Genomic DNA, 11,041 nt, shown 5'->3' with positions numbered 1-11,041 from the left:
TCCCACCTTAGTTCATCTATCCAGAAGGATCCTGCAGTCCCCACTGCAGTATCTGTTTCTTCAATGATACCAAGGTTTACACCTACACTCCATTCCACGTGTTGATCACTCACATTTTTTTATTTGTTCTTGGAATGTTGACGATACTGACAAGACAATATTTGTTGCCCATTCCTAGCTGCTTTGAGGCCTTTAAAGTCAACCACATAGTGTGGGACAAGCACGTGTAGGCTAGACCAGATAGGAGTGGCAGGTTCCCCACCTCGTAGGACAGTAGTGAATCCACAGCTTTTATGATCAATATGATTCTAATTCTTATTTATTCTCCAGTAAGCACTAAAAGAAGGTTCACGTGTCTGAACATCAGGTGAGCATAACATTAAATTTGGGCATGATGCCCCCATCCCCCTCTCTCCAAATAATCTACTGACACACACTATCTAGGCTCATGTATAAACAATGACCACTTGAGCAAATTACTGGTCCATTACAGGAAACATACACGAATATGAGTCAGCACTTCGAAGAGAAGGGGAGAAAAATTGAGTAAAATCTTCCAGTAAAGCTATGATGTAGAGAAAGTGAATTTCTTTGAATTTGGATCTAAGAGATGAAACTTTGTTTTTCTGTTTTCAGGTTTGTCTAACAGAGGAAGATGAATCAAAATTCTCTGGGTTACTCTTCTGCTATCTATCCGTTCAACTTTGAACAGCCTCTGCATTCAGTTACCAAGGGCACCAACCTGAGTGAGGTAACTCCAGCAAAGAAAATAACCTTCTACAAGAGTGGTGACCCTCAGTTCACTGGAGTAAAAATGGCTGTAAACACACGGACCTTTAAGACCTTTGATGCCCTCCTGGATGACCTCACCCAGAAGGTTTCTCTTCCATTTGGTGTGCGGACAGTGACAACCCCTCATGGAGTTCACAGCATTAACAGTTTGGAGCAGTTGGAAGATGGAGGCTCATATCTCTGTTCTGATAAAAAACATGTCAAGCCAATCAATATAAACACAGCTGGGAGAAAACCAGCTACGTGGCAAGGCAATAACCCAACGAGTATCCGTCGACACACCACACAGAGGGTGAGGCAGGAAGACCATCAAGTAAATCGTATTCATACGGCACATAAAAAAATAATACTTATAAAAAATGGGAATGTTGGCATCCATTACTCAATTGTTTTGCACAAGAGAAATGTACACAGCTTCAGAAGTTTTCTCGATGAAATTTCTGAGCTCATGCAGTACAATGTGAGAAAACTTTTTACAGTGGATGGAAGAAATGTAAGTACTTATTCAGTTTTGTTAAATTTTACAATTTATTGTTGCAATGTATGTGCTGACTATAACTATGTACTTAATAGAATTAAACAGAAATATTAGGGATGGGATGGAAGGAAGAAAGCAGTTCTGCTGACAAAGGTATCTGATTCGTTAGACAACAACCAATACGTTAGGAGCAAGGATACGCATTCTTCCCAGTCCTGGATGCTGATCCTAGTTTTACAAAGTAATGGATAAGTCAGCTGCAGCAAGGCTAACTGTATGTTATGTAGCCCCAGCAGGTATTGATTGTTTTGGTATCAGTTTGGAACCGTGGATCAAAGTTCAGGATCAGGATGAATGTCAATCATCATAAAAGCACAAGAACATAAGAAATAGGAGCAGGAGTAGGCCATATGGCCCCTCGAGCCTGCTCCGCCATTCAATAATATCATGGCCGAACTTCTACAACAACTCCACTTTCCCGCCCTATTCCCCATATCCCTTGATTCTCTTACTGCCCAAAAATCTAGCGATCTCAGTCTTGAATATATCCATTGACTGAACATCCACAGCTCTCTGGGGTAGAGAATTGCAAAGATTCACAACTTTCTGAAGTGAAGAAATTTCTCCTCATCTCAGTCCTAAATGGCTTACCCCTTATCCTGAGACTATGAGCTCGAATTCTAGACTCTCCAGCCATGGGAAACAACCTCTCGATACCCTGCCAAGCCCTTTAAGAATTTTATACGTTTCAAAGAGATCACCTCGCATTCTTCTAAACACCATAGAATATAGGCCAATTCTACTCAATCTCTCCTCATAGGACAGCCTCTCATCCCAGAAATCAATCTAGTCAACCTTCTCTATAAGGCAAGTATATCCTTCCTCAGATAAGGGGACCAAAACTGTACACAGTACTCCAAGTGTGGTCTCACCAAAGCCATATATAATCGCAGAAAGACTTCCTTACTCTTATACTCCAACCCCCTTGCATTAAAGGCTAACATACCATTTGCCTTCCTAATTGCTAGCTGTACCTATATGTGAACTTTCTGTGATTCGTGTACAAGGACTCCCAAATCCCTTTGAACACCAACATTTACTAGTCTCTCACCTTTTAAAAAATATTTTGCTTTTTCATTCTTTCTACCAAAGTGGATAATTTCACACGTCCCACCTTATACTACAAGAATGCCCAATCATTTAACTGGTATATATGCCTTTGCAGCCTCTTTACGTTCTTCTCACAGCAGTTTGTATCATCAGCAAACTTGGATTACACTCGGTTCCCTCTTCTAAGTCATTGATGTAATTTGTAAATGGTGAGGCCAAAGCACTGAACCTTGCAGTACCCCACTAGTTACAGTGTGCCATCCCAAAAATGATCCGTTTACCCTACTCTCTGTTTCCTGTCCATTAACCAATCCTCAATCTATGCCAATACATTACCCACAATCCCATGTAACAACCTTTTACGTGGCACCTTATCAAATGCCTCTGAAAATCCAAATGTACTACATCCTCTGGTTCCCCCTTATCTACCCTGCTAGTTACATCCTCAGAAAACTCTAATAGACAATGAAAGGAGCTTACTGGCAAAAGCTGGACTGACCAGAGAAACTTGTAAAAATCATTAAATTATTTTTTTAAAGCAACCAACAAAATATTGGACCAGAGGAAAACTGTCATTCTTTGATTTTTGATAAAGCTTATCTGATTTTTTTTTCAGATGAGTATGTTTTTCACAAAGTGCATTTTTCCATTAAGTCCCCGAAGTTCAATGAAGTTGGGGGGAAACAAATTAATTTAATCGAAGTTCCTAAAATGTATGTAAAACAGTTCTATGAAATTCATCACGTTTCCTGACTGTGGAACTCCAGGCACACTGCAAAAATATACAACCCTAATTATCTAGAAGCTATATGGGCGATATCTTCAGTCTTCCATGCAATACCTTAATCTGATGTAAAAAAGGGTATTTAATTTGCGCAGAATTAGAGGGCACAATGCTAAATTAATGAGCATCCAAGAGAAGCCGTTAGATGGCAGGTTATGGAATGGCAAATAGATTTTTTAGTGTGCTTAAATGTATATAAGCCTTTCTCGGCTTCAAATATTTACCCAATCTTCCCTTCAAAGATTCAATGATCTTTGCTCAACCATTCTCAAAGCATTCTATGCTGCAACAACTCTCAGTGTAAAGGAACTTCTTCCAATCTCCCTTCTCAATCTCTTAGGACAATTTTAAATTAATGGCCTCTCATCACTGACTCCCCGACCGGAGGAAATAACCTTACCATCTTCACTCTATCAAAACCCTTCATAATTTTAAATACCTCTATTAGAGTTCCTCGTAGCCATCTCTGCTCCAGTGGACACACTCCCAGTATCGCAGGTTTCTCTTCATCAATATAATGTTCCTTCCATGGCATCATCCTGCTGAATTAATTCCAAATGCCTCATGTGGCTTTTGAGCCTTTCCAAAGGTTTTTAGAATTATTGTCAACCTTTTTAATTGTTGCGGCCCCTTTAAATGTCACTTACACTCAATTATCTGCTTCCATCCCGTGTTTTTCCCGCAAAGGTCCAAACCTGCACTTGGAACTATGCATATTGATAAATCTTGGCCAGTGTTACACAGTAGCGTTATACATTAAGGGGGAAAAATTGTCCCGCGCCCCGTGCCCCGATTGGGGGCGGTAATCTTCTGGGGCCAGGACTTTTAGCGTCCGCCGCGGAAGTCCCACCCCCCCAACGCGGATCCGCTTCCTTTAGGGGTGGGTCCCAGGGCGCTACTGGGGCGGTAAAGTCAAGCACTACGCAGGTGCTCCATGTAGTACTGACGCGCTTCAAACACCCCTCCCCTTCGATTAAAGGGGAGGGCCGCTGTACACTCTGCATGGCCTCTGATGGCCTCCACTTTGCCATCGTGTGACCAGGCTAGCAGCCCGATACCCAAGACGAAATGCTGAGCTGCACAATAGGGTCCCGGAGTCAGCCAACAAAAAAAGATGGCGCCCTCCCCTTTAATCACCGCCCCGAGACTGGATGTCCACCAGTTTCGCAACCTGCAAAGCTGGCGTTGACATCCGCCCATGCCAGTCTCGCGGGGCAGTGAGGGGTTGCCGAGCACGGCAATGACATCATCACGGGTTGTGCGGCAGCCAGGGGCACTAATCATGGGTCATGGAGGCGCTGCCTCCGCAACCTCACGGGCAATTTCCCAGGAGGCGGTAGCGCCACCCTCTCCTGAGCGAAAACCAGAGGCACTAGCGGGCCTATAAAAAGGGGCAATTTCGCTCCCTAAATCCATTGCATTCTATGGTTATTCGTATGTTTGCATCGAAAGTACTTCAGTGAAATGTTGGGGCAGAAATTCCGAGGAGGACTTCCCACGGGAAAATCAATAAAGAATAGAAATAAAATGCGCACTTACCTGAAGCTGCTGCACCTGCTTACACTCCCAATCCACTGGCCTCCTCTCCCTGCGACACGCAGCATGTGCACGTCAGGACGTCTGCAGGAGTCACGTGTGCCTGGACACCCAATCACAGGTAAGTATTTTCTCATTCATTGTAATAGGAGTTTCGTAAGTTACAAATCTCCTTTTACAATGAATGAGAAAAACCCCAAAACTCACAAAAAATACATAAAACATTCAAAAAACACCTCACACAATAAACTAATAGAAATTAAAAATGTTACACATTTTTTAAAGTACAAAAAATTGCCGATTTTTATAAAAACGTTAGGGTTAGGGTTTAAAATAACATTATCTGAGTGAGCGGGGTTTTAACATAAATGTGTTTTTTTAATTTTTATTTTAATCATGTTTTTTATAGGTTTTTAAATTCTTATGCCTGTAAAAGTAGGCTATGGGCCTGCTTTTTCAGGCGCAAGAGTTTTGAGGATATTTGCCATGCAAGATATGGGTAAATAGTCCAAACTTCCACATACAAATATCCTCGCATGCGCTGAAAACGGGCTTTTCCGATGCCTTCCCGGGTCTGTAGAAACTTCGTACGGCGGAAGTTCTGCCCCGTTATGATTGGTTTGCTGCATTCTACATGTGGTATGTAATGATGCATTACCTTGTATTGGTGTGAGAACTATCCTAAGCAGTGTGCAGCATTTCTTCGACATTTTTTAAAAATATAATCACATATATAGAATAATCATATCAAAAAGTCATATATTGTATTCAAATCATGGTCCACCTTGTTTTATAAATCTAGAACAGTGGAGTGATGCTGTACATTAGAATGGAAGAGTGTGATTTCATTTCCTCAATCCAGTGACTTCCCAGTACCAGCTTCACTGCATGAGGAGCCAGTCTGTGGAGACCAGGCTATGCCCTATGGGAAAGGCAAGGACTATTAGCAATGGACCTTGAAATTCAGGGGGCCAGGGAAGACAGAACTGTGATGCTATTTTGCTGCCATTCCGCTGGATTGATGCCAACCTAAGTCTTGCAGGAAATTGCACGCAAGAGGGACAAGTGCTTCTTCTGCCCATTATGTCCAAGAGCAATGTTTGATAGGCCCAGCATAAAGGAAGATCCCATTGATGCAGCAAAACAAGGTATTCATTCCCAGAGGGATCAATCACATTTCTAAGTATTCCCTTATAAATAAGTGTTTAAGTCGCTTTTCTTGGGTGCTTGGAAACTCTCTAGCGGAGTGGCAGGGTGCCACTCTTATTTCCACCACCTTAACGAGGTGAGCACCTCTGTTTTGCCCCCAAATGGATGGGGCACCCACTCTGCATATTTAAATTACTTCATCCCTGAGATTTTGGATAGGATCACTGGCTGAGTAAACAAGTGGGTTGGAAGTCCTGCCCCACTGCACTTTTGCCTCCTTGAAAGGCTCCATGGAATTTCAGGCCCGTGCTATGTCTATCAGGTTTCTTTCTGTGTCCCTTGGTTGCTGTCCAACAGCAGTTTTGGCAGTGAAGTATGCTGCTAGTATCAGAGGTTGGTGGCTTGGGATGGGGGGAGGAGAATTGGATGAAAGATGGCGCTTCGTTTATTGAAGGATAACACGTCGTCAAAAGAAAAAAAGGAAACTTTACCAAAATGTCGACGCATTTAAAAATATTTCCTAATCTGAGAAAGGTAATGCTTGTATTTTACAGATTGATACCCTGCAGGCTCTTTTTCATTGCCCTAATGTTCTGGTGTGTGTTGGACATGAAGCATTCAAACCAATTGTGAATCCGAACTTCAGAAGAAGATCTTCTGAAAAGCTGCCAGGCCTGTCAAGGCGATCTCATGCCAATGTTAATAATGAATCAGTTGCTGTCAAGAAAAACGGTTAGTGCTTTTTTTTTTCATTTCATTTTTTAAAAGTATAAAAATGGAATGCAACTATGAACAAAGCTAAAAAGTGCTCAATCTGTCATTGAAGAGGATAACAATCTAGCCCACGTGGCTTTAATTCTGAAGTGGTTAAAACAATAGCCCGATTGTACGAGTCCAGCAAAATCAGGGATGCGCTTGCCTTTTGGCTGACCACACTGAATTTTGCAATTCTTTTCATTTCATTTCAATAAACTCCCTGCACATGGAAAATGTGCACAGGGAGTCTGCCTTGAAAGCTGGTTAGTTGCAAGTTGCAAAATTGAGCGAGCCGGCAGTTCTTAAAGGGCTGCTGTCATCTGTAATAGGAGGTTGCCTATAAGTATACTGCTGAAGGCTGAAAGAAGCAACGGAGTTTGCAGTATCGTGTGACGTGTGACTGGAGGTATTGTTGCAGTGAATGCAGTGAAGGGGTGCTCACAGTAAGTGAGAGGGCGGGGGGGGCCCGACTTGTGGGAGGCCCAGCTGTAGATCCAAGGGGGGAGGTATCAACTGCCCAAGGTAACCGAAGATGAGCCCCTTTAGCACTTCTTGTGGGTCAGGAAGAGGAGAAATGTACCCCCCAGGCCTCACAAGGAAGTCTTTGGCCTCCCCCAGCCCAGATCGAGGCCCAGATGTTCTCGTCCCCTCTCCCCAATGGTGGCCCCAGTGTCCTCACTCCCCCGCCGCCTCCTCCCGCCCCCCCCCACCCCCCGCAAGCATCAGTTGTGGCCCGGAGCCTTCAGCCTCTACTGACTGCTGGGGGCCGTCCCAACTGGTCCCTGGCTGCAGCCTCCTGCCGCTTGTTTGTGCTCCTGCCCGCCGGCCAGGCTATCAATTTAGTTGGCAGGAGTCTGCAGCACATTATTTAAATAGGGCACTGCCATTATGAACAGCTTGGCCTTATTTAAGGTCCTCAATCCATGCTAATGTATTACAGATGTTAAGAGTTCCATGTCCTCTTCATTTGGTGTCTCCTTTCCACTGGGAAAGTAAAAAAGGTGTTTCCCATGTTAAATGAGCTGACAGTACCTTGTTTTATACAGGTATGTCTTGCAGACTGGCTTATCTGGTAGACATCCTCTGTGGTGACCTGGAAGGATCCTGCAACAGAGATGCATAATATCATAGTGACCGTCATATGCGATGGGAAGTGGCTACCTCAGTCATTCAAATTGTCTGCAAGTCAGCTTGAAGATGATGTCATAGATCTGTCACTGCATTTGCAGTAAAGCAGAGGCTGTGAAGAAAGGTCTCATCTGACATACGCAGGTGGAACTAGATTGATTTGTAAATATGTCTGCTTGGGTTACGTGTGTAATGTCTGAGGTATTTTTGCAACGGGCAATTTATGAAATTTAGGGGTGAAAATTCATCACCTCACCACCCGCTGCCGCCCACTGCCGCCATCATTGCTCTTCTTGATCCACCCAGTGCCACTTTTGAGGTGGCCCGGAGCGGGTGGGAGGGGAGAGCCGCCGGGAACCGCCCGCTGATGTCAGCGGAAGGCCGAGTGGCACAACTGACCTTCCGGCCACCGAGCTCCCAGATTCCTGCGGGCGGGAGTCGGCGGGACTCAGCGGCAGAACGGGGGTGGACCACTGGCTGGAGGCTGGTCTGTCCCCGACGGTGAGTATGAAGAACCTGAAAAAAAGGTAAGTGAACATTTTTTTTTAAATTTTCCACAGCAACTAGTTACGTCTTGAATAAGGAGTCAGACTAGACAATGCAAGCTCAAAGTAAGGTGTGACCGTAGTCCTTTATTACAGATCTCAGAGTGTCTCTCCAGCCTGTGAGGTCTCCTAATATACAGGTGCTCCCAAGGGATTGTGAGATCCCTTGGGACGCCAGGGGATAAGCCCTCTGGTGGTTAGACATGGTATTTACAGGTTAACATACATAACAACACTCCCCCCCAAAGTCAATAGTGTAACTATTTACAATGTGAGTCGATCTGGGGCCTTCCTTTCCCTGGTTGATCGTCTCGGTGCAATTGCTGGTTTTGGTGAGTCGTTTGTTGGGCCCTCGCTGGGCTGCTGCGCAGCTGGTCTTGCTGGGCTGCTGGGAGTGGTGAGTCCTGCTGGGCTGCTGCAGGTGATGGGTTCTGTTTCATGGTCAACCACTGGGGCGGTTACCACTTGTGTGTGTGCTGGAGGGCCGAAAACGGTGGAGTGTATTGTGGGTTGTTCTGGATAGTCCGTAAATCTGAGTTTGGTTTGGTCATAAGAACATAACATAAGAACATAAGAATTAGGAACAGGAGTAGGCCATCTAGCCCCTCGAGCCTGCTCCGCCATTCAACAAGATTATGGCTAATCTGGCCGTGGATTCAGCTCCACTTGTTTCCTGCAGGTGAGGTCCATTTGAGAGTTTGACCACAAACACCCTACTCCCCTCTTTGGCCAAAACAGTGCCAGGAAGCCACTTGGGACTTTGTCCAAAGTTCAACACAAATACAGGGTCATTTATCTCAATTTCACGTGACACATTTGCGCGATCATGATATGTATTCTGTTGAAGCAGCCTGCTCTCTACCTATTCGTATAGATCAGAGTGTACTAATGACAGCCTTGTCTTAAATGCCCCTTTCATGAGCAGTTCAGCGGGAGGGACCCCAGTGAGCGAATGGGGTCTTGTGCAGTAGCTAAGCAGGACTCGGGATAAGCGAGTCTGCAGTGAGCCTTCAATAACCCTTTTCAAGCTCTGCTTGATTGTTTGAACTGCTCGTTCTGCCTGACTGTTGGACGCTGGTTTAAACGGGGCAGAAGTGATCCCATTGCGGTCATGAACTCCTTGAACTCGGCACTGATAAAACACCCCCATTGTCACTTACAAGGACATCAGACAGACCATGCGTGGCAAACATGGCCTGTAGCCTTTCAGAGGTGGCAGCGGACGTGCTTGCTGACATTATCACGCATTCAATCCATTTGGAGTATGCATCGACAACCACTAAGAACATTTTTCCCAAAAATGGGCCTGCATAGTTGACATGGACCCTGGACCACGGTTTGGAGGGCCAGGACCATAAACTTAGTGGCGCCTCCCTGGGTGCATTGCTTAACTGTGAACATGTATTACATTTGTGCACGCAGGCCTCGAAGTCTGCATCGATACCGGGCCACCACACGTGGGATCTGGCTATTGCTTTCATCATTACGATGCCTGGGTAGGTGCTGTGGAGATCACTGATGAAAGTGCCCTGCCCTTTTTTAGCACCAGTACCCGATTAACCCATAGGAGTCAATCTGCCTGTATAGACATTTCATCTCTGCGTCGCTGGTACAGCTTTATTTCCTCTTGCATCTCTAACAGGACACTCGACCAACTCTCGTGGAGCACACAGTTTTTTTTACTAAGGACAGTAAGGGGTCCTGGCTCATCCAGGTTCTAATATGTCGGGTGCTAACAGGTGATTGCTCACTCTCGAATGCTTCCATTACCATGACTAAATCTGCAGGCTGTGACATCTCCACCCCTGTGGTGGGCAATGGCAGCCTACTGAGAGCATTGGCACAGTTTTCTGTGCCTGGCCTGTGGCGGATGGCGTAGTTGTATGCGGACAGCGTGAGCACCCATCTCTCAATGCGGGCCGATGCATTCGTATTTATCCCCTTGCTTTCAGAAAAGAGGGATATAAGAGGCTTATGGGCTGTTTCCAATTCAAATGTGAGCCCGAACAGATATTGATGCATTTTCTTTACCCCGTAAACACACGCTAACGCTTCTTTTTCGATCATACTGTAGGTCCTCTCGGCCTTAGACAGACTTCTGGGTGCATAAGCAACCGGTTGCAATTTCCTAAATTCATTAGCTTGTTGCAATACACACCCGACTCCGTACGACGACACATCACATGCTAGTACCAAACGTTTACATGGATCGTACAACACAAGCAATTTGTTTGAACTTAACAGCTTTCTAGCTTTCTCAAAGGCATTTTCTTGGCTTTTACCCCATACCCATTCATCTCCTTTATGCAGTAAAGAGTGTAGGGGTTCTAACAATGTGCTAAGACCCAGTAAGAAGTTAGCAAAGTAGTTAAAGAGTTCTATAAACGACCGCAGCTCCGTCACATTCTGTGGTCTCGGTGCGTTATTGATTGCCCCCGTCTTTGAATCGGTGAGCCTGATGTCGTCCACCGTGATTCTTCTCCCCAGGAACTCCACTTCAGGTGCCAGGAAAACGCATTTCGAGCATTTTAGCCTGAGCCCCACACGATTAAGCCGACTAAGGTTTTGCAGGTGCTCGACGGTGTCCCGACCTGTAACCAAGATGTCGTCCTGGAAGACCACGTGCGCAGGACTGACTTCAATAAGCTTTCCATGTTCCTCTGGAATATCGCCGCGGCCGATCGAATCCCAAACGGGCATCTGTTGTAAATGAAGAGACCTTTGTGCGTGTTGATGCAGGTGAGGTCTTTCGATGATTCCTCC

At 45.1% G+C, this 11,041-nt stretch overlaps 1 protein-coding gene across 1 annotated transcript in view; it reads left to right on the top strand.

Moving 5' to 3' along the window:
• Positions 1-739: 739 nt before the first annotated feature.
• The window catches only part of LOC139266599 (retinitis pigmentosa 1-like 1 protein), a 62,516-nt gene continuing 52,214 nt past the window's right edge, over positions 740-11,041 (top strand). Inside the window, exons 1-2 of the mRNA XM_070884195.1 lie at positions 740-1,285; positions 6,404-6,581. Of these exons, the coding sequence (XP_070740296.1) occupies positions 815-1,285; positions 6,404-6,581 (649 nt within the window). The 5' untranslated portion in view covers positions 740-814. The remainder of the gene's footprint in view (positions 1,286-6,403; positions 6,582-11,041) is intronic.

The sequence above is a fragment of the Pristiophorus japonicus genome, chromosome 7 (assembly GCF_044704955.1).
Source record: "Pristiophorus japonicus isolate sPriJap1 chromosome 7, sPriJap1.hap1, whole genome shotgun sequence".
NCBI classification, from domain to species: Eukaryota; Metazoa; Chordata; class Chondrichthyes; family Pristiophoridae; genus Pristiophorus; species Pristiophorus japonicus.
This window is presented reverse-complemented; position numbering and strand designations above follow the sequence as displayed.